The sequence below is a fragment of the Oncorhynchus gorbuscha genome, linkage group LG15, assembly GCF_021184085.1.
Source record: "Oncorhynchus gorbuscha isolate QuinsamMale2020 ecotype Even-year linkage group LG15, OgorEven_v1.0, whole genome shotgun sequence".
Classification (NCBI taxonomy): Eukaryota; Metazoa; Chordata; class Actinopteri; order Salmoniformes; family Salmonidae; genus Oncorhynchus; species Oncorhynchus gorbuscha.
This window is the reverse complement of record NC_060187.1, coordinates 29,528,167-29,551,982: the sequence shown is the minus strand read 5'-3', so window position 1 is coordinate 29,551,982 and position 23,816 is coordinate 29,528,167. Positions and strand designations below refer to the sequence as shown.

The 23,816-nt window shown below is 48.0% G+C and overlaps 1 protein-coding gene across 5 annotated transcripts in view; it reads left to right on the top strand.

The window, feature by feature from the left end:
• Positions 1 to 23,261, top strand: part of ralgps2 (Ral GEF with PH domain and SH3 binding motif 2) — a 144,219-nt gene extending 120,958 nt beyond the window's left edge. For 3 of the 5 annotated variants that reach the window (XM_046300691.1, XM_046300689.1, XM_046300690.1), the window contains exons 12-19: positions 73 to 224; positions 5,991 to 6,045; positions 6,486 to 6,563; positions 7,589 to 7,694; positions 10,440 to 10,532; positions 20,201 to 20,306; positions 21,570 to 21,661; positions 21,743 to 23,261. In XM_046300691.1, the coding sequence (XP_046156647.1) occupies positions 73 to 224; positions 5,991 to 6,045; positions 6,486 to 6,563; positions 7,589 to 7,694; positions 10,440 to 10,532; positions 20,201 to 20,306; positions 21,570 to 21,661; positions 21,743 to 21,772 (712 nt within the window). In that variant the 3' untranslated portion in view covers positions 21,773 to 23,261. The remainder of the gene's footprint in view (positions 1 to 72; positions 225 to 5,990; positions 6,046 to 6,485; positions 6,564 to 7,588; positions 7,695 to 10,439; positions 10,533 to 20,200; positions 20,307 to 21,569; positions 21,662 to 21,742) is intronic. The other 2 variants (XR_006832051.1, XM_046300692.1) reach the window with 2 other exon arrangements.
• Positions 23,262 to 23,816: the final 555 nt, after the last annotated feature.

Sequence of the window (23,816 nt, the reverse complement as noted above, 5' to 3'; positions counted from 1 at the left end):
TTTAGGGGTTTTGCACATTTTACTGCATTGGTTCATTATCATGTTTTTAATAGTTATTTTGTTTATCTGTAGTTTTATCCATAAGATGAATACAGTGGAGTTTAAGAGCGCTACGTTCCCCAACGCTGGTTCTCGTCATCTATTGGACGACAGCGTCATGGAGAGCCACACCCCTGCAAGAGGACAAGCTGAGAGCTCAACGCTCTCCAGTGGCATCTCACTGGGTTAGACACACAACTGTGTTTTGATTCCTGTCTGTTGTTTTATTGAATATGTGAAACGTACAATATACTTGAGTGAAGCAACTAAACAACTACATCACATTAGTCATCTTAACAGCCTCTCATCCAGAGCGACACACCGAAGCAACCAGGGTCAAAACCCTGCTCACGGGCACGTCAATAGATCTCCCACCAGCCCTCCAAGATCCCCCCCTTCAGTTCCACAAGATCTGCCCCTCAACCATCCAAGACCCGCCCTCACATTTGCCCCCCACTGAGAAAAATTAACAAATAAATACAATAATTCCATTCCCAAGACCACCCCACCACCCCAATGCACCAACAACCAACAACCAACAAAATGAACAAAAGACGAGGGAAACAACAATGCAAAAAACAAAAGACATCAAATCAAGGACAACCAAAATCATAACAGCAAGCCCAACTGAATATGTATGAGTGCATGCACAATGGGGCAAAAAAGTATTTAGTCAGCCACCAATTGTGCAAGTTCTCCCACTTAAAGAGAGAGGCCTGTAATTTTCATCATAGGTACACTTCAACTAAGCCATTAATACAGGTAATGAGTGGAGGACAGAGGAGCCTCTTAAATAAGTTGTTACAGGTCTGTGAGAGCCAGAAATCTTGCTTGTTTGTAGGTGACCAAATACTTATTTTCCACCATAATTTGCAAATAAATTCATAAAAAATCCTACAATGTGATTTTTCTGGATTTTTTTTCTTCTGATTTTGTCTGTCATAGTTGAAGTGTACCTATGATGAAAATTACAGGCCTCATCTTTTTAAGTGGGAGAACTTGCACAATTGGTGGCTGACTAAATACTTTTTTGCGCCACTATATGGCGCTATTTACGTGTATGTCCGTCCATGTGTCTGTGTGTGTGCATTTGAAGGAGGGTGTGTGTATATTGCATGTGTACAAACACCTGCACAGCATCAGCCTCAGGCAAAACGGAATTAATTTAAACAACACTGCCCCTCAGTGTCATTCAACCATACTTTTTGTTTTATTTTGACGTAATCTTTTTAAACTTAGATTTTGACCCTCAACTCCACTCCCACTTGTCTCCAATCCCACATCCCAACCCTCAGCTTCCCTCAGCCCCTCCCACCCATCTCTGCTGACCACCCTCTTTACAATTCTATGCACCATATATCTTTCAAATATGCTGTGAATTTGAACAGAATTTCAATCTGTCTAATTGAATAGAATCCACAGATTGTGAGTTGAAGATAAATACTTTTACAATGAGAATTAATATATTAGTAATTGACTGGCCTGGTGTCTCCAGATCTCCTAACACGGAACCCAGACCGGCTGCGCGCGTGCGCCATCGTGCATAAATGTATTTTTGTCCCACTACACCAAATGCGATCACGACACGCAGGTTAAAATATCAAAACAAATTCTGAACCAATTACATTAATTTGGGGACAGGTCGAAAAGCATTAAACATGTATGGAAATGTATCTAGTTAACTTGCACTTGCTAGCTAATTTGTCCTGGAATATAAACATTGAGTTGTTATTTGACCTTAAATGCACAAGGTCTTCTACTCCGACAATTAATCCACACATAAAACGGCCAACCGAATCGTTTCTAGTCATCTCTCCTCCCTCCAGGCTTTTTCATCTTTGAACTTATATGGTGATTGGCATCTACACTTTTACCACGACAACCGGCAAAACATTTAGTCTTTCAATCACCCACGTGGGTATAACCAAAGAGGAGATGACATGTGGGTACCTGCTTCTATAAACCAATGAGGAGATGGGACTTTCAGCGTGATCTGCATCAGAAATAGAAAGGAATTCTATTTTAGCCATTGGCAACACAGACGCTCGCAAGCGGTGTGGGTGCAATAATTGAATAACATGGATTACTACATTTATTTTGCGACGCTCGCGCACGCGATGTGTCTGGTCTGGTCAGCATGTAACGGTACTATTTTTGGGTCAATTTTAGATCAATGTTATGCATTTTCAGCCATTCCTGAATCTGAGACCAAAAACAGGCTACCTGCGGGCAATACCAAAATATATGGTCTATTGATTCTGTATCACAACCAAATCTGAAGAGCTTCGTTGATTGTATGCCCCAAATATTCAACGTTTTGTTGTTGGCAAGAATTCTATATAATAATTTTAGCTGAAAAGCACGAAGTCTTGAATCTTGCGTTGTTTTATATATCAACTCGTGCACCCTGTACCATGCAATCGGTACATCAAAAATCTCTTCCCAACTATTTTGCAACCTGTATAGCACAGTTGTCAACATCCTGATCCTCAAATGACACTGGCATACATTCCTATATATGCTATTTGTATTCCTCTGCCAGTTTTGATCCTTTATGTTGGGCAGAAATACCAGTTCCCTACCTTCTTCCGCTGCCACCTGCCGCCTCCAGTTTGGGGGTACAATTAGTTGTGATCTTGGATTGAGCAGACCTTCCCATATAATTCTGATTACTCCATGAAAGACATAACTCTACCATTCCAATTTAGAATATAATTTTAAAACAAAATACACTTTTCAAAAATCTTTCCATAAATACCTGTATTTTATCAACCAGCACATTTGAGTTCAGCCGTAATATTTGTTCTATCTTTTCAGGGGGATGAAATTCAAATTGTAGCCAGCTCTGCAATGCTTGTTGAAAAAGAATAGGGGAGGAGATGAGAAGAAAGGAGGGTTAGTGACTTAGCAGCAGGAGCTTTCACTGCCATGACCCCTGACCTATACACCCTGACCCCAGCCCCACGGCAGCCACCACTGCCTTAAAATATCATTCGGAGAATCATAGATGACTCTGTCTTCGGTAACGAGTTTATGCAAATTATTTGTGTTGGAGATTCAGGAAGAATTTGGGTGCATTTTTCTCCATATTCCTTCCATTTTGCTTTATTTTTGTAATAGATTACATTAGATCGTTCTTGAATAAGTTCCTCCATTTCTTTTTGTTTTTCCTCTAACTTATTTTGTATCTCTGTAGTATCATTTTTATTGCTATCTACCTGTACGATTAGTTCATGGATTTCCCTTGTTAGTCTTGTTTCTTTAGCCGGAAACTGCTTTTTTATTATTGATGATTATTGAATTGAATGACCTCTGAAGGTAAAGGTATTCCAAACAATAAGGGGATATTCTGAACCTATATTGAACTGGAAAAATTCAGTTCTAAATGATTCTGTCTTAGTTAAAAAATTAATTGTCCTCCAGTAAACTTAGATTAAACATCCATGTCCATGTGGAACTTATGTGAAGGCCAATTAGATGGTGATCCAATCGCATTCTGTCTCCTATTAATGTTTTTAACCTTTGATGCAAGAGAGAACGAGACAAAGTAGTCAAGATGACCAGGGTAATTTAGTCTCCTCCATGAATATCTCATAAGTTTTTTTTTTTTTAGTCTCCAAATATCCACTCGTTCTAATGTGTTTATAATATTTGTGATTTCCTTAGGGATAGCCCCCTTTTTTCCAATTTTCGCCTAAATGACATACCCAAATCTAACTGCCTATAGCACAGGCCCTGAAACAAAGATATGCATATTCTTGGTACCATTTGAAAGGAAACACTTTGAAGTTTGTGGAAATGTGAATTGAATGTAGGAGAATATAACACAATAGATCTGGTAGAAGAAAATACAAAGAAAAAAACAACCAGTGTTTTTTACCACCATCTTTGAAATGCAAGGGAAAGGTCACAGTTATAGCCATTACTCTGGTTGTAATTCCGATAGTGTCCACAAGATGGCAGCAGTTTATGTACAAAGTTTCAGATAACTTGAAGTATGACTCGAGAGTTTTAATGTGAAGTCCCCAAGGTACATTTGGGCAAATCGTGAAGGAGACATTTTAGTTCATATTCCATTTTTCTGCAAGAATATCGTCAAATCTGTATACAAGTATTAGTAGCCATATTATAAGATCAACATTTGCAAAACAACCAGTTTTCATAACTTCATAACTCTGAATATTCTTATTTTTGTCCAAAATGAAAAGGCATGCTGTCGTACAAGGTTAGTTGCTACATTTTACGACATATACATGGTTTCTGGTTACTCCCGTAAAGCCCAGCTCATTGGCCATCTAGCTAGCTTTGTTTAACCCTGATTGGTGCTTATTTGATAAAGATAGTCGTTCAAGTGATCGGAGTGCCATGAAGGCGTCGCCCTCTGACCAAATATGGTGTCCTATAGGATATACTACACCCCTAATAAAATATTGAAGTCTTGTTACCTTCTAGGATCTCTGAGGAATAGATATGAACGTGATTTGACTCGTTGAAACAACGTTTAGGGTGAGATTTTCAAAGATTCCTTTCTTTGCAAACTGTGGAAATACAAAATCGATTGTGCATGCTATATGGACCTTTTTAGGATATGAAAAAGGATTTTATCTAACAAAACGGCACTTCATATCTGTCACCCTTTTGGATGATAAATCAGAGCAAAATTTCAGAATCTAAGTACACATTTCACAGAGGTGAATTTATCAAACATTGCGGTGAAAAAACTGTTTTGTTGTTAGGAGCTCTCCTCAAACAATAGCATGGCATTTTTTCGCAGTACTAGCTACTGTAAATTGGACAGTGCAGTTATATTAACAAGAATTTAAGCTTTCAGCCGATATAAGACATTTATATGTACCGACATTTGTTGTTTCTCTAAAACCTGCGATTTTGACATAACGCACTGCATGATTTACAACTGTCCCGTTAATGGGACTCCTGTCCTGAAGAAGCTTTTAACAGGCACGGTGGTGACTTCCTTCACGGTCCATTACTTAATAATAATAATAATAATATATGCCATTTAGCAGACGCTTTTATCCAAAGCGACTTACAGTCATGTGTGCATACATTCTACGTATGGGTGGTCCCGGGAATCGAACCCACTACCCTGGCGTTACAAGCGCCATGCTCTACCAACTGAGCTACCACTGTTATAGTCTCCCATCATAATGATTTGATCATTTGTTGCCTGTAAATTCAATAAATTGGTATAACATTTTTGTTAATTAATATCGTCGCAACTTTTGAGTTCCTTTGTAGATGACAGAAAAAAATTTCACCACCCCCATTCCTTTTTCCAAACAATTTCATCTAAGGATGTAGAGTGAGTTTCCTGTAAACAGTATGTTATATTCCTTTTCTTTTAGCCACATAAAAACTGATAATCTTTTTTATAATCTGCTAAACTGGTACAATTATAACTGGCTATGCTTATTCCCTCCTTACTATAACTAGATACTATTCTCAGTCTAAATCGGCCATAATTAGCGCTTGTAAAGTTACTGCCATGAGGTATTATGACAATCAAAATTAAAGATTTCAAATGTTTGATATTTACAATTCAAGAAACGGGTTCTAGCAATATTTGTTTCATTCCCTTGCCTGTGAGCCAATGCCACAGATGTTAGAAAATTGAGTCAAGATATTTGTGTGTGCTAAATCTGAGTAGGTTGTGTATGATATTGGATGTGATTTTAGTGAGTGTGTATTATGTCTTAATAATAGTAAGACTATAATGTGTGATGTCCAAATAAATAATAACCCAGACAATTTGCATGGTTGCGTGTCTATGTGTGTAACATGTAGTGCGTAACATGTAGTGCGTATAGCCGTAATATTCAGGATGATCATTATAACTCCTATCATATCACCACCATAGTTGCATCATAATTACCTTTAACATCATTCCTGTCTGTTGACATTGACAGTAACACGTCTCTGTCTGTCTGCAGGGAGCAGTGAAGGTTCAGAGCTCAGCGAGGAGATGTCCTGGCCAGCCTTTGAGAGGTAACAATCTGTACAGACACACAGGTCTTTGAGGTCTTTGACCAAAGCTTAGCCTACAGGCAAGCAGCACTTGCTGCCTTCTGAGCCGCTCTCTCCTAGTCTCTCTCACCGGCTCCATGCTAGTGTGACAGAAGTTTTTTGGTAATGCCTAGGCTTCAGCTCAGTGGGCGAACACAGTCTTGACGTATTGAGGTTCAAACACAGTAACAGGTCACAGAAGCCCTTATGTCCCACCGTCCGTTGATCTGTACCAGAACAACCGTCCTGAAAGAACCTGAACAACCGTCCTGAACCCAACCCTGACGCTTTGCCAAAACGACAACAACCTTAACCTTTACAACCTTAACACTAATCTGAACCTTTACAATGAGCCAAGCTGAGAGAACCCAACCTTAACAGTGTTCCGTGCCTCCACCCTGTGCCTGTCCCACCCTGAACAGGACTCGGTTCTATCACTCTCTGGGGCCTGTGACCCGCGTGGCCAGAATCCCCTACAGAGGAGGCCTGAGGCCCAGCAGGTACACACACACACATTGCGCCCCTACTCCTCCTCTGTGCCCCTACTCCTCCTATACACCCCTCTCAACCATCTCTCCACCCTGCCATCTGCTGCCCCCATATCCCGCAGCTCCTATCTCTGCCTGGGGCCAGTGTGCTTGTGGGGGGGGTTCTTCTATCTTCTAAGTCCCAACAAGTATAGTAAAACAAGGGAAATTCTCCCCTGTGGGGACATTTATCACGTCCCCATGAGGACAAACACTATTTTAGGCTTATGGATTAGGGTTATGTTCGGGGTTAGGGAAAATAGGATTTTGATTGGGAATTAATTTTAGGTTCCCACGAGGATAGAAGTTTGTAACGTGTGTGTGTGTGTGTGTGGTATAATCAGGTGGTGGGCCTCTGGGTGATTCTCCGTTAAACCAGACTATTTTAACAACACTCTTGCTCTCCCTGTATGGCATATCTCACATACATTTTAATGACTTGTTTACTGTTCAAACATTGATATGGGGTCGTCAATGAATCATTATGTGGACCCTGCAGGTTTCGCTAGAAGTGACAGATTCAGAATGTTCCAGTAAGTTCCCAGTGTCATACTGCTGGGAGCTCTGTCAGTCAGGGATGACCTGCTATACACTTCTATTCTAGCTCCATACAGTTATGATGGATTGTGTTCTCTTCTCTCTAATGCTTCACTGGTTTCCTTCTTGCTCCCACTGGCTGCCCTCTTCTTACTCTCTGTGATCACAGCCAGACAGACTCTGCACTGGAACCTTCCAGGAATATATTGAAAGGAAAATGCATCTGTGGAATTGATTCAAAGCAAACCAAATACTGCTGCTACACAGTTGATTGAATTTGCAGATAGGTCAGTTCAGATATTGATTAATGAGGAAACTTCCCTACAGATTCCGACTGGCCATACTTCAGACAAAGTGCTTTTCGTATTTCTGTGAGTGCATGTCTGTTTATGTCCTTGTCACGGAGTGTGTGTCTGTTTGTGTTTCTGTGTGTGTTGTAACCCTGCTGTGTTCTGCTGTAGCTCGGCAGAGTCTGAGGAGTTAGCGGTGCACCTGTACCCTGGAGCCGTCACCGTACAGGGAGTCCTACGACGCAAGACTGTCCTCAAGGAGGGCAAGAAACCCACGGTGAGAACATACACTACCACACACACAGAACATATTGTATTTACAGAAGGAACACCAAAACGTGTACTGTACAGACAGAGAAGGACATATACAGTGCCTTGCGAAAGTATTCGGCCCCCTTGAACTTTGCGACCTTTTGCCACATTTCAGGCTTCAAACATAAAGATATAAAACAGTATTTTTTTGTGAAGAATCAACAACAAGTGGGACACAATCATGAAGTGGAACGACATTTATTGGATATTTCAAACTTTAACAAATCAAAAACTGAAAAATTGGGCGTGCAAAATTATTTAGCCCCTTTACTTTCAGTGCAGCAAACTCTCTCCAGAAGTTCAGTGAGGATCTCTGAATGATCCAATGTTGACCTAAATGACTAATGATGATAAATACAATCCACCTGTGTGTAATCAAGTCTCCGTATAAATGCACCTGCACTGTGATAGTCTCAGAGGTCCGTTAAAAGCGCAGAGAGCATCATGAAGAACAAGGAACACACCAGGCAGGTCCGAGATACCGTTGTGAAGAAGTTTAAAGCCGGATTTGGATACAAAAAGATTTCCCAAGCTTTAAACATCCCAAGGAGCACTGTGCATGTGATAATATTGAAATGGAAGGAGTATCAGACCACTGCAAATCTACCAAGACCTGGCCATCCCTCAAAACTTTCAGCTCATACAAGGAGAAGACTGATCAGAGATGCAGCCAAGAGGCCCATGATCACTCTGGATGAACTGCAGAGATCTACAGCTGAGGTGGGAGACTCTGTCCATAGGACAACAATCAGTCGTATATTGCACAAATCTGGTCTTTATGGAAGAGTGGCAAGAAGAAAGCAATTTCTTAAAGATATCCATAAAGTGTCGTTTAAAGTTTGCCACAAGCCACCTGGGAGACACACCAAACATGTGGAAGAAGGTGCTCTGGTCAGATGAAACCAAAATTGAACTTTTTGGCAACAATGCAAAACGTTATGTTTGGCGTAAAAGCAACACAGCTCATCACCCTGAACCCACCATCCCCACTGTCAAACATGGTGGTGGCAGCATCATGGTTTGGGCCTGCTTTTCTTCAGCAGGGACAGGGAAGATGGTTAAATTGATGGGAAGATGGATGGAGCCAAATACAGGACCATTCTGGAAGAAAACCTGATGGAGTCTGCAAAAGACCTGAGACTGGGACGGAGATTTGTCTTCCAACAAGACAATGATCCAAAACATAAAGCAAAATCTACAATGGAATGGTTCAAAAATAAACATATCCAGGTGTTAGAATGGCCAAGTCAAAGTCCAGACCTGAATCCAATCGAGAATCTGTGGAAAGAACTGAAAACTGCTGTTCACAAATGCTCTCCATCCAACCTCACTGAGCTCGAGCTGTTTTGCAAGGAGGAATGGGAAAACATTTCAGTCTCTCGATGTGCAAAACTGATAGAGACATACCCCAAGCGACTTACAGCTGTAATCGCAGCAAAAGGTGGCGCTACAAAGTATTAACTTAAGGGGGCTGAATCATTTTGCACGCCCAATTTTTCAGTTTTTGATTTGTTAAAAAAGTTTGAAATATCCAATAAATGTCGTTCCACTTCATGATTGTGTCCCACTTGTTGTTGATTCTTCACAAAAAAATACAGTTTTATATCTTTATGTTTGAAGCCTGAAATGTGGCAAAAGGTCTCAAAGTTCAAGGGGGCCGAATACTTTCGCAAGGCACTGTACATGCACACACAGCCAGCCATCTGTTTTGTCAAGGTTGTCCCTGTAGCTGTGTGTTGATGGTGAGAGCCACCAACAGTGCTGTAGAAACACTCTCAAGACTAAGCAAAACAGTACACCTCAGAGACTAATAAATACATTCAAACCACCAGCTCCCTTTTCTCTTTCTCTCTCTCTCCCTCTCTTCTGTTTCTCTGCCCTTTCACTGTGGTACCCCTGTTCTCCGTGCTCTTTCGCTGCATTCCTCCTGCTCTCTTTCGCTTCCCTCTCTCCCTGCTGTATCTCAGCTGTCTCATCTATTGCTGTCATCCTGACTGTTATTTGTATTTAATGAGCTTCTCTCTGCTGTCGCTCTGGGATGGAAACTCATCTGGACATGGTTATATGTTTGAGGCTGGCAGAGCTGACATAAGGCTACGTAAGGGTAGCATAAGGTTTACAGTAGGTGACATAAGACCTGCTTTCTTTGATATAACAACTTCTCGGCCTGTATGATTCCCTCTTTCTGTCTTTCTTTTGCATATGCACGCAACACACGCACAGTCAGAGCCACACTCCATTAGTCTTTTATTACTCTGTGAGCCTGTGTTTCCTCTCAGCAGGTCTTGTTTAGAGCAGACATTTTATTCTCCAACCAACCAGGCCTGGAAAAAGCTCATACTCTCTCTGTCCCGCTGTCTCTGTGTTGCTCTACATCTCACTCGCTCCATGTTTACTTCTTTGTCCCTGTCTCTCTGCTGAAGCAAACAAGCGGCAACAGAATTATATCTGTAGTCAACATAACTCACAGATTCCCACTATAACATCTATTTATATGTGCGTCTGTACTGGTCTATGTAGTAGCCTAAACTCGGTCTTCAATAATGGACTACTGTTATAAGCATATCCTATTGATTTATGTGTACTGTATGTTGCCCTGAAACTAGTTGTATGTATTAGGAGTATCTTTAAAGTTGTATTGTATTGATAGACTGGTGTAATTCACTATTGCGTATGACCTATAAACCCTGACCTCTGACTGTGTGTATAGGTAGCGTCGTGGACGAAGTTCTGGGTTGCTCTGTGTGGAACTCAGCTCTACTTCTACCCTGCCAAGTCCCTAAAGGCCACAGAGAGAAAGCATGTGAGTCTCTCTCAGCCTTCCCACTCTACACCTCCCTCCCTCCATCATCCAGTCTCTCTCCCTCATACCATCCCCTTCCACACACTCTGGGTCTCCAGACCTGGCTGTTGCTGCCTCATTGTTCCAGTGTGATAAATCCAGCCAGCAAAGGGAAAGCGGGAGGGAGTGAGAAGGTGTGTGTGGACAGTATCAGTTTGACAGGGGAACAGTACTCGCACAGCAGATTTGAAACTGCACAGGAGCTCAGAGGAAGGAGAGAGCGAGAGGAATGAAAAACTAGTGGAGCGCCTGATGGAGGGATGTTGTCATTAGTCTTGGGGCTAGCGCAGTAGGTGGGAATGTTGTCATGGGTCTTGGGGCTAGCGCAGTGGGTGGGGATGTTGTCATGGGTCTTGGGGCTAGCGCAGTGGGAGGGGATGTTGTCATGGGTCTTGGGGCTAGCGCAGTGGGAGGGGATGTTGTCATGGGTCTAGGGGCTAGAGCAGTGGGAGGGGATGGAGGGATGTTGTCATGGGTCTAGGGGCTAGAGCAGTGGGAGGGGATGGAGGGATGTTGTCATGGGTCTAGGGGCTAGCGCAATGGGAGGGGATGTTGTCATGGGTCTAGGGGCTAGAGCAGTGGGTGGGGATGTTGTCTAGGGGCTAGCGCAGTGGGTTGGGATGTTGTCATGGGTCTAGGGGCTAGCGCAGTGGGTGGGGATGTTGTCGTGGGTATAGGAGCTAGAGCAGTGGGTGGGGATGTTGTCTAGGGGCTAGCGCAGTGGGTGCGGATGTTGTCATGGGTCTAGGGGCTAGCGCAGTGGGTAGGGATGTTGTCATGGTTCTAGGGGCTAGAGCAGTGGGTGGGGATGTTGTCATGGGTCTAGGGGCTAGAGCAGTGGGTGGGGATGTTGTCATGGGTCTAGGGGCTAGAGCAGTGGGTGGGAATGTTGTCATGGGTCTAGGGGCTAGAGCAGTGGGAGGGGATGGAGGGATGTTGTCATGGGTCTAGGGGCTAGCGCAGTGGGAGGGGATGGTGTCATGGGTCTAGGGGCTAGAGCAGTGGGAGGGGATGTTGTCATGGGTCTAGGGGCTAGAGCAGTGGGTGGGGATTTTGTCATGGGTCTAGGGGCTAGAGCAGTGGGAGGGGTGGGGGGGATGTTGTCATGGGTCTAGGGGCTAGCGCAGTGGGTGGGGATGTTGTCATGGGTCTAGGGGCTAGAGCAGTGGGAGGGGATGTTGTCTAGGGGCTAGCGCAGTGGGTGGGGATGTTGTCATGGGTCTAGGGGCTAGAGCAGTGGGAGGGGATGGAGGGATGTTGTCATGGGTCTAGGGGCTAGGGCAGTGGGTGGGGATGTTGTCATGGGTCTAGGGGCTAGAGCAGAGGGAGGGGATGTTGTCTGGGGGCTAGCGCAGTGAGTGGGGATGTTGTCATGGGTCTAAGGGCTAGAGCAGTGGGAGGGGATGTTGTCATGGGTCTAAGGGCTAGAGCAGTGGGAGTGGATGGAGGGATGTTGTCATGGGTCTAGGGGCTAGTGCAGTGGGTGGGGATGTTGTCTAGGGGCTAGCGCAGTGGGTTGGGATGTTGTCATGGGTCTAGGGGCTAGCGCAGTGGGTGGGGATGTTGTCATGGGTATAGGAGCTAGAGCAGTGGGTGGGGATGTTGTCTAGGGGCTAGCGCAGTGGGTGGGGATGTTGTCATGGGTCTAGGGGCTAGCGCAGTAGGTGGGGATGTTGTCATGTATCTAGGGAGCTAGAGAAGTGGGTGGGGGGGATGTCATGGGTCTAGGGGCTAGAGCAGTGGAAGGGGGTGTTGTCATGGGTCTAAGGGCTAGAGCAGTGGGTGGGGATTTTGTCATGGGTCTAGTGGCTAGAGCAGTGGGAGGGGTGGGGGATGTTGTCATGGGTCTAGGGGCTAGAGCAGTGGGAGGGGTGGGGGATGTTGTCATGGGTCTAGGGGCTAGAGCAGTGGGAGGGGATGTTGTCTAGGGGCTAGTGCAGTGGGTGGGGATGTTGTCATGGGTCTAGGGGCTAGAGCAGTGGGAGGGGATGTTGTCATGGGTCTAGGGGCTAGAGCAGTGGGAGGGGATGTTGTCATGGGTCTAGGGGCTAGAGCAGTGGGAGGGGATGTTGTCATGGGTCTAGGGGCTAAAGCAGTGGGTGGGGATTTTGTCATGGGTCTAGTGGCTAGAGCAGTGGGAGGGTTGGGGGGGATGTTGTCATGGGTCTAGGGGCTAGAGGCGTGGGAGGGGATGTTGTCATGGGTCTAGGGGCTAGAGCAGTGGGAGGGGATGTTGTCATGGGTCTAGGGGCTAGAGCAGTGGGTGGGGATGTTGTCATGGGTCTAGTGGCTAGAGCAGTGGGAGGGGTGGGGGATGTTGTCATGGGTCTAGGGGCTAGAGCAGTGGGAGGGGTGGGGGGATTTTGTCATGGTTCTAGGGGCTAGAGCAGTGGGAGGGGATGTTGTCATGGGTCTAGGGGCTAGCTCAGTGGGTGGGGATGTTGTCATGGGTCTAGGGGCTAGTGCAGTGGGTGGGGATGTTGTCATGGGTCTAGGGGCTAGAGCAGTGGGAGGGGATGTTGTCATGGGTCTAGAGGCTAGCTCAGTGCGTGGGGATGTTGTCATGGGTCTAGGGGCTAGCGCAGTGGGAGGGGTGGGGGGATGTTGTCATTGGTCTAGGGGCTAGAGCAGTGGGAGGGGATGTTGTCATGGGTCTTGGGGCTAGCTCAGTGGGTGGGGATGTTGTCATGGGTCTAGGGGCTAGCGCAGTGGGTGGGGATGTTGTCATGGGTCTAGGGGCTAGAGCAGTGGGAGGGGTGGGGGATGTTGTCATGGGTCTAGAGGCTAGAGCAGTGGGAGGGGATGTTGTCATGGGTCTTGGGGCTAGCTCAGTGGGTGGGGATGTTGTCATGGGTCTAGGGGCTAGCGCAGTGGGTGGGGATGTTGTCATGGGTCTAGGGGCTAGCGCAGTGGGTGGAGATGTTGTCATGGGTCTAGGGGCTAGAGCAGTGGGAGGGGATGGAGGGATGTTGTCATGGGTCTAGGGGCTAGCGCAGTGGGAGGGGATGTTGTCTAGGGGCTAGCGCAGTGGGTGGGTATGTTGTCATGGGTCTAGGGGCTAGCGCAGTGGGTGGGGATGTTGTCATGGGTATAGGAGCTAGAACAGTGGGTGGGGATGTTGTCTAGGGGCTAGCGCAGTGGGTGAGGATGTTGTCATGGGTCTAGGGGCTAGCACAGTGGGTGGGGATGTTGTCATGGTTCTAGGTGCTAGCGCAGTGGGTGGGGATGTTGTCATGGGTCTAGGGGCTAGCGCAGTGGGTGGGGATGTTGTCATGGGTCTAGGGGCTAGAGCAGTGGGTGAGGATGTTGTCATGGGTCTAGGGGCTGGCGCAGTGGGTGGGGATGTTGTCATGGGTCTAGGGGCTAGCGCAGTGGGTGGGGATGTTGTCATGGGTCTAGGGGCTAGAGCAGTGGGAGGGGATGTTGTCTAGGGGCTAGCGCAGTGGGTGGGGATGTTGTCATGGGTCTAGGGGCTAGCGCAGTGGGTGGGGTGGGGGATGTTGTCATTGGTCTAGGGGCTAGAGCAGTGGGAGGGGATGTTGTCATGGGTCTTGGGGCTAGCTCAGTGGGTGGGGATGTTGTCATGGGTCTAGGGGCTAGCGCAGTGGGTGGGGATGTTGTCATGGGTCTAGGGGCTAGCGCAGTGGGTGGGGATGTTGTCATGGGTCTAGGGGCTAGAGGAGTGGGAGGGGTGGGGGATGTTGTCATGGGTCTAGAGGCTAGAGCAGTGGGAGGGGATGTTGTCATGGGTCTTGGGGCTAGCTCAGTGGGTGGGGATGTTGTCATTGGTCTAGGGGCTAGAGCAGTGGGAGGGGATGTTGTCATGGGTCTTGGGGCTAGCTCAGTGGGTGGGGATGTTGTCATGGGTCTAGGGGCTAGCGCAGTGGGTGGGGATGTTGTCATGGGTCTAGGGGCTAGCGCAGTGGGTGGGGATGTTGTCATGGGTCTAGGGGCTAGAGGAGTGGGAGGGGTGGGGGATGTTGTCATGGGTCTAGGGGCTAGTGGGAGGGGATGCTGTCAGGGTCTTGGGGGTCTAGCTAGAGTGGGTGGGGATGTTGTCATGGGTCTAGGGGCTAGCTCAGTGGGTGGGGATGTTGTCATGGGGATGTTGTCATGGGTCTAGGGGCTAGCGCAGTGGGTGGGGATGTTGTCATGGGTCTAGGGGCTAGAGCAGTGGGTGGGGATGTTGTCATGGGTCTAGGGGCTAGAGCAGTGGGTGGGGGATGTTGTCATGGGTCTAGGGGCTAGGCAGTGGGTGGGGATGTTGTCATGGGTCTAGGGGCTAGCGCAGTGGGGGGGGGGATGTTGTCATGGGTCTAGAGGTGGGTGGGGATGTTGTCTAGGGGTCTAGCGCAGTGGGTGGGGATGTTGTCATGGGTCTAGGGGCTAGCGTGGGTGGGGATGTTGTCATGGGTCTAGGGGCTGGGGATGTTGTCATGGGTCTAGGGCTAGAGCAGTGGGAGGGTGGGGATGTTGTCATGGGTCTAGGGGAGCTAGGGGATGCGTCAGTGGGGCTGGGGATGTTGTCATGGGTCTAGGGGCTAGCAGGGGCAGTGGGTGGGGATGTTGTCATGGGTCTAGGGGCTAGCGCAGTGGGTGGGGATGTTGTCATGGGTCTAGGGGCTAGAGCAGTGGGAGGGGTGGGGGATGTTGTCATGGGTCTAGAGGCTAGAGCAGTAGAGCAGTGGGGGTGGGATGTTGTCATGGGTCTTGGGGCTAGCTCAGTGGGTGGGGATGTTGTCATGGGTCTAGGGGCTAGCGCAGTGGGTGGGGATGTTGTCATGGGTCTAGGGGCTAGCGCAGTGGGTGGGGATGTTGTCATGGGTCTAGGGGCTAGAGCAGTGGGAGGGGTTGGAGGGATGGGTTGTCATGGGTCTAGGGGCTAGCGCAGTGGGGGGGGGATGTTGTCATGGGGGGGGCTAGCGCAGTGGGGCTGGGTGGGATGTTGTCATGGGTCTAGGGGCTAGCGCAGTGGGTGGGGATGTTGTCATGGGTCTAGGGGCTAGCAGTGGGTGGGGATGTTGTCAGGGTGGGTGGGGATGTTGTCTAGGGGCTAGCGCAGTGGGTGGGGATGTTGTCATGGGTCTAGGGGCTAGCACAGTGGGTGGGGATGTTGTCATGGTTCTAGGGGCTGCTAGCGCAGTGGTGGGTGGGGATGTTGTCATGGGTCTAGGGGCTAGCGCAGTGGGTGGGGATGTTGTCATGGGTCTAGGGGCTAGAGCAGTGGGTGGGATGTTGTCATGGGTCTAGGGGCTGGCGCAGTGGGTGGGGATGTTGTCATGGGTCTAGGGGCTAGCGCAGTGGGTGGGGATGTTGTCATGGGTCTAGGGGCTAGAGCAGTGGGAGGGGATGTTGTCTAGGGGCTAGCGCAGTGGGTGGGGATGTTGTCATGGGTCTAGGGGCTAGCGCAGTGGGGTCTAGGGGATGTTGTCATGGGTGGGGGATGTTGTCATTGGTCTAGGGGCTAGAGCAGTGGGAGGGGATGTTGTCATGGGTCTTGGGGCTAGCTCAGTGGGTGGGGATGTTGTCATGGGTCTAGGGGCTAGCGCAGTGGGTGGGGATGTTGTCATGGGTCTAGGGGCTAGCGCAGTGGGTGGGGATGTTGTCATGGGTCTAGGGGCTAGAGGGAGGGTGGGAGGGGTGGGGGATGTTGTCATGGGTCTAGAGGCTAGAGCAGTGGGAGGGATGTTGTCATGGGTCTTGGGGCTAGCTCAGTGGGTGGGGATGTTGTCATTGGTCTAGGGGCTAGAGCAGTGGGAGGGGATGTTGTCATGGGTCTTGGGGCTAGCTCAGTGGGTGGGGATGTTGTCATGGGTCTAGGGGCTAGCGCAGTGGGTGGGGATGTTGTCATGGGTCTAGGGGCTAGCGCAGTGGGTGGGGATGTTGTCATGGGTCTAGGGGCTAGAGGAGTGGGAGGGGGGTGGGGATGTTGTCATGGGTCTAGAGGCTAGAGCAGTGGGAGTGGGATGTTGTCATGGGTCTTGGGGCTAGCTCAGTGGGTGGGGATGTTGTCATGGGTCTAGGGGCTAGCGCAGTGGGTGGGGATGTTGTCATGGGTCTAGGGGCTAGCGCAGTGGGTGGGGATGTTGTCATGGGTCTAGGGGCTAGAGCAGTGGGAGGGGATGGAGGGATGTTGTCATGGGTCTAGGGGTTGTCATGGGTATAGGAGCTAGAGCAGTGGGTGGGGATGTTGTCTAGGGGCTAGCGCAGTGGGTGGGGATGTTGTTGTCATGGGTCTAGGGGTGGGGATGTTGTCATGGGTCTAGGTAGCTAGCGCAGTGGGGGATGTTGTCATGGGTCTAGGGGCTAGCAGTGGGTGGGATGTTGTCATGGGTCTAGGGCTAGCGCAGTGGGTGGGGATGTTGTCATGGGTATAGGAGCTAGAGCAGTGGGTGGGGATGTTGTCTAGGGGCTAGGAGCTAGAGCAGTGGGTGGGTAGTGGGGGTGAGGATGTTGTCATGGGTCTAGGGGCTAGCACAGTGGGTGGGGATGTTGTCATGGTTCTAGGTGCTAGCGCAGTGGGTGGGGATGTTGTCATGGGTCTAGGGGCTAGCGCAGTGGGTGGGGATGTTGTCATGGGTCTAGGGGCTAGAGCAGTGGGTGAGGATGTTGTCATGGGTCTAGGGGCTAGCGCAGTGGGTGGGGATGTTGTCATGGGTCTAGGGGCTAGAGCAGTGGGAGGGGATGTTGTCTAGGGGCTAGCGCAGTGGGTGGGGATGTTGTCATGGGTCTAGGGGCTAGCGCAGTGGGTGGGGATGTTGTCATGGGTCTAGGGGCTAGAGGCGTGGGAGGGGATGTTGTCATGGGTCTAGGGGCTAGAGCAGTGGGTGGGGATTTTGTCATGGGTATAGGAGCTAGAGCAGTGGGTGGGGATGTTGTCTAGGGGCTAGGAGCTAGAGCAGTGGGTGGGGATGTTGTCATGGGTATAGGAGCTAGAGCAGTGGGTGGGGATGTTGTCTAGGGGCTAGCGCAGTGGGTGAGGATGTTGTTATGGGTCTAGGGGCTAGCGCAGTGGGTGGGGATGTTGTCATGGGTCTAGGGGCTAGCGCAGTGGGTGGGGATGTTGTCATGGGTATAGGAGCTAGAGCAGTGGGTGGGGATGTTGTCTAGGGGCTAGGAGCTAGAGCAGTGGGTGGGGATGTTGTCATGGGTATAGGAGCTAGAGCAGTGGGTGGGGATGTTGTCTAGGGGCTAGCGCAGTGGGTGAGGATGTTGTTATGGGTCTAGGGGCTAGCGCAGTGGGTGGGGATGTTGTCATGGGTATAGGAGCTAGAGCAGTGGGTGGGTATGTTGTCTAGGGGCTAGCGCAGTGGGTGAGGATGTTGTTATGGGTCTAGGGGCTAGCACAGTGGGTGGGGATGTTGTCATGGTTCTAGGTGCTAGCGCAGTGGGTGGGGATGTTGTCATGGGTCTAGGGGCTAGAGGCGTGGGAGGGGATGTTGTCATGGGTCTAGGGGCTAGAGCAGTGGGTGGGGATTTTGTCATGGGTATAGGAGCTAGAGCAGTGGGTGGGGATGTTGTCTAGGGGCTAGGAGCTAGAGCAGTGGGTGGGGATGTTGTCATGGGTATAGGAGCTAGAGCAGTGGGTGGGGATGTTGTCTGGGGCTCTGAGGGTTGCTAGGGTCTAGGGGCTAGGCAGTGAGGGGGATGTTGTTATGGGTCTAGGGGCTAGCGCAGTGGGTGGGGATGTTGTCATGGGTCTAGGGGCTAGGGGCTAGGAGCTAGTGGGTGGGGATGTTGTCATGGGTATAGGAGCTAGAGCAGTGGGTGGGGATGTTGTCTAGGGGCTAGGCAGCTGAGGATGTTGTCTATGGGTCAGGGGCTGGGTGGGGATGTTGTCATGGGTATAGGAGCTAGAGCAGTGGGTGGGGATGTTGTCTAGGGGCTAGCGCAGTGGGTGAGGATGTTGTTATGGGTCTAGGGGCTAGCACAGTGGGTGGGGATGTTGTCATGGTTCTAGGTGCTAGCGCAGTGGGTGGGGATGTTGTCATGGGTCTAGGGTCTAGCACAGTGGGTGGGGATGTTGTCATGGTTCTAGGTGCTAGCGCAGTGGGTGGGGATGTTGTCATGGGTCTAGGGTCTAGCACAGTGGGTGGGGATGTTGTCATGGTTCTAGGTGCTAGCGCAGTGGGTGGGGATGTTGTCTAGGGTCTAGCGCAGTGGGTGGGGATGTTGTCATGGGTCTAGGGGCTAGAGCAGTGGGTGAGGATGTTGTCATGGTTCTAGGTGCTAGCGCAGTGGGTGGGGATGTTGTCATGGGTCTAGGGGCTAGCGCAGTGGGAGGGGATGGAGGGATGTTGTCATGGGTCTAGGGGCTAGCACAGTGGGAGGGGATGGAGGGATGTTGTCTAGGGGCTAGCGCAAAGGGTGGGGATGTTGTCATGGTGCTTGGGGCTAGCCCAGTGGGAGGGGATGGAGGCATTTTAAGAGTGGAGCAGCATCTGGTAGCACTCATTGGATAATGAGACCAAGGATATAATCCTCGTCCTCTGTGTCACTCGCAGGGTAATGGGAACCTCGTGGCAGGGAAACACACACATACAGCGCCATCTACAAACTGAGTGCAGTCTGCAGACAACTGTTTTCAAACTCTCACAAATGTTATTTTTTTCTGTAGTGTCTTAGGTTTCAGAAAGAATACTTGTATAGGACTATAAGAATCAGCAATAATATCAGAATGCTCTCTTCTCTCCTTTTCTTCTCTCTCTTTTCTTCTCCCTATCTTATCCTCTCTTCTTTTCCCTCTCCCTTCTCCTTCTCTTCTTCTCCCTCTCCCTTTTCTTATCTTCTTCTCCCGATCTTCTCTTCTTTTCCCTCTCCCTTCTTTTCCCTCTCCCTTCTCTTCCCTTCTCTTCCCTCCTCTCTTATTTTTCCCTCTCCTTTCTCCTTCTCTTCTTCTCCCTCTCCCTTCTTTTCCCTCCCCTTCTCTTCCCTCTCCCTTCTCTTCTTCTCCCTCTCATCTCTCCTTCTTTTCTTCTCCCTCTCTTCTCTTCTTCTCCCCCTCTCTTCTCTCCCCCTCCCCTTCTCTCCCCCTCCCTTCCACCCCTTATCTTCTTTTCCCTCTCCCTTCTCCCTCCCTTTTCTTATCTTCTTCTCCCTCTCCCTTTTCTTATCTTCTTCTCCCTCTCCCTTTTCTTATCTTCTTCTCACTCTCCCTTTTCTTATCTTCTTCTCACTCTCCCTTTTCTTATCTTCTTCTCACTCTCCCTTTTCTTATCTTCTTCTCACTCTCTTCTCTTCTTTTCCCTCTCCCTTCTCCTTCTCGTCTCTTCTCTTCTTTTCCCTCTCCCTTCTTTTCCCTCTCCCTTCTCTTCCCTACTCCTCTCTTCTCTCCCCCTCCCTTCTCTCCTCTTCTCCCTTCTCTTCTCCTCTTCTCCCTTCTCTTCTCCTCCCCTCCCTTCTCTCTTCTCTTCTCCTCCCCTCCCTTCTTCTCTCTTCTCTTCTTCTCCCTCTTCTCTCCTCCCTCTCCCTTCTCTTCCCCTCCCTCATATTCTCTTCTCTTCTTCTCCCTCTCCCTTCTCTCTTCTTCTCCCTCTCCCTTCTCTTCTCCTCCCCTCGCTTCTCTTCTTGTCTTCTCCCTCTTCTCCTCCCTCTCTCCTCTTCTCTTCCCTCTCTCCTCTTCTCATCAGTTCAAGTCATCTAGCAGTAAGAGTGTGTGTGTCGTGGGGTTAATGGCCATCATGGCAGACGACCCTGAACATCCCGACATCTTCCTGCTCACAGACTCTGAACATGGTGAGACTGTGACTGTTTGATTGACAGTTATTCAGCCAATCACATACAGACATGAATGTTCAGCCAAACTACTTATCTCCATTCCTCAGATGATCTAGATGTCCTTGGTGTAAATCCTCAACACACCCCATACATACTCTCTCTCACATGCACTATACACCCATATTGTATGCAAATGTAATCACATGCATAAACACATGTGTACCGACACACACAAACACACACAGGTTCCTGTCTGTCTGACCCAGCAGTATCCCTGTCTGCTATGTGTACTGCATGCCTGTCATATCTGACAGTCTGTCTTTTTCTCCCTACACACACACACACGTATGTATATATATATACATATATATATATATGTGTGTGTGTGTGTATACATACATACATACATACATACATACATACATACATACATACATACATACATACATACATACATACATACATACATACATACACACACACACACACACACACACACACACATACACACACACACACATACACATACATACATACATACATACACACACATACATACATACATACATACACATACACATACATACACACACATACATACATACATACACACACATACACACACACACACACACACACACATACACATACATACATACATACATACAAATACATACATACATACATACATACATACATACATACATACATACATACATACATACATACATACATACATACATACATACATACATACATACATACATACATACATACATACATACATACATACATACATACATACATACACACACATACACACACACACACACACACACACACACACACACACACACACACACACACACACACACACACACACACACACACACACACACACACACACACACACACACACACACACACACACACACACACACACACACACACACACACACACACACACACACACACACACACACACACACACACACACACACACACACACACACACACACACACACACACACACACACACACACACACACACACACACACACACACACACACACACACACACACACACACACACACACACACACACACACACACACACACACACACACACACATACATACATACATACAAAGTCTCTGTTCTCATATGTTCTGTATTGCGGCAGCTTCATGGCTCCTGCTGTACACAGATGGAGATGGGAGACTGAATCCCAGTTCTCTGCAACAGTGACATCTTGTGACCGTGTGTTTCTGTGTTTCCTAGGTAACACCTATAAGTACCAGGCCGGGAACAAAATGAACGCCCTGCTGTGGTTCAAACACCTCAGTGCTGCCTGCCAGAGCAACAGACAACAGGTAACAGACACACATACACACACTCACCCACACATATACCCACACCAACCAGCCCTCATACTTTTCTCTCTCTCTCTCCAGGTCCCAGCCAATTTGATGTCCTTTGAATGATTGCTGCTGAAGAGGACAGAATGATAGAGAGAGAAAAGAAAGGAATAGGGGAGGAGATGAGAAGGAGGGTTAGTGACTTAGCAGCAGGAGCTTTCACTGCCATGACCCCTGACCTATACACCCTGACCCCAGCCCCACGGCAACCCCCCCCCCCCACTGCCACCACTGCCTTAACTTAAGGAGCCGTGTGTGTGTATGAGTGTGTTGAAGCAGTGGTTAATTTGGCTGAGTAGATTACTGAATGGGGAACTACACCACTTCTCCTTTCTTATTGTCTCCGTAGTTTTTTCCAGTGGACTATCAACCTCGTGGAACTATGTGATGTCTCCTCTCCTCTTTCTTGGGATGGATGGACATTATTTATCCTTTATCCTTGTTTTTCATCACTCCCCTTCTTCTTGACACACCGTGGTCTGGTGGAAGACAATCTGCACTTTGTAGGGCAGGACTTACACAACAACACACTCACAAACAACACTGGACTAAGCCAATGGAATGGGATTTTAAACACTTTTCTTTCACTCTTTGACTCACACACACAAGACCCCAATGGTGTCTTCACACACTTGACATGAGTTGGGCTCACAAAACTGACACTTTTCGCTCATTCACATATGCACAAATGTACACACAAGCACACACACTCGGACAAGGGGGAGTGAGCGTGTGATTGCAGCATTGTGAACATGAAGGGCTCTGATTCTCAATCTATTCCAGCAGAATCTACTCCCACACACACATCCTGAATGTCTCCAACTGTTTTCTATTCCAGAGCCTCCCCTTCTCGGGTCTATGTATGTGAGCGCGTATGCTAGGTCACATCACCGATACCATAAACCCAGTGTCTAAGCTTTCCTCTATTCCACTGTTATGGACCCAGTTATATCTCTTTTAGAAATAGGCTTTTGGGTTACTCTCTGGACAGCCGTCTGTGCTCTGTCCACTTGTTAAGGCTCTAGATTCCCCAGAACACACACACACATTAACACTAAAGACTTGAAAGCTGTGAAAAGGTGAACGATAGAGCAGATTGAAAGATGGGGGAGTGTTGAAGGGAAACTTGGGGATTTTGGCAATGAGGCCCTTTTATCCACTTCCCCAGAGTCCGATGAAGTCATGGAAACCATTTGTATGTCTCTGTGTCCAGTATGAAGGAAGTTGGAGGTAGTTTTGCGAGACAATGCTAACTAGTGTTAGCGCAACGGCTGGAAGTCTATTGGTATCTACTAGCATGCTAACAGATACCCATAGACAGAGACATACAAATGGTTTCCATGACTTCATCGGACTCTGGGGAAGTGGATAAAAGGGCCTCATTGCCAAAATCCCCAAGTTTCCCTTCAACACAAATGATGTTCTCAACTTGTTGTTTTGTTGTTGCTTTAACATGAGTGGGAGATTCAGGTCCTGAGCTAACCTGCTTCACAACTCTTGTGTGTGTTTTATACACACAGACTGCTACACACGCACACACACACACACACACACACACACACACACACACACACACACACACACACACACACACACACACACACACACACACACACACACACACACACACACACACACACACACACACACACACACACACACACACACACACATGAAGCTATCTGGAGCCATTCAGAATTAATTTTAACGATTTTGTTTAGTGTTTTAGTTTCCTTGGTGTGCTGGATGTATTGGCAGTATTACCCTGTAGATGACATGCAAATGTCTAGCTTGTTTTAATTGTCTGTTACATTTCTGTTACATTTTATTTTTGGTTTCTTCACTTTTTCTGACAATTCTATACCTTTTTTAAATTTACTTGTTTTTGATTTTATTGTTGTAGTTTAATGTTTTCTCAGCTATGAGTTTTTCACATAGGAGTACGGTACAGACCTACTACACGCTAAGGCAGAGTTCCCTGGCAGCCTCTAGACCTTTCCCCTGGTCCATACTCCTGGCATCTTCACAGGGGTGTGCCAATATACCAAACACATTTTATTTCAGATTTGGGAGCAAGTGTTACAATTAGAACAAATTAAATGAATGTTTT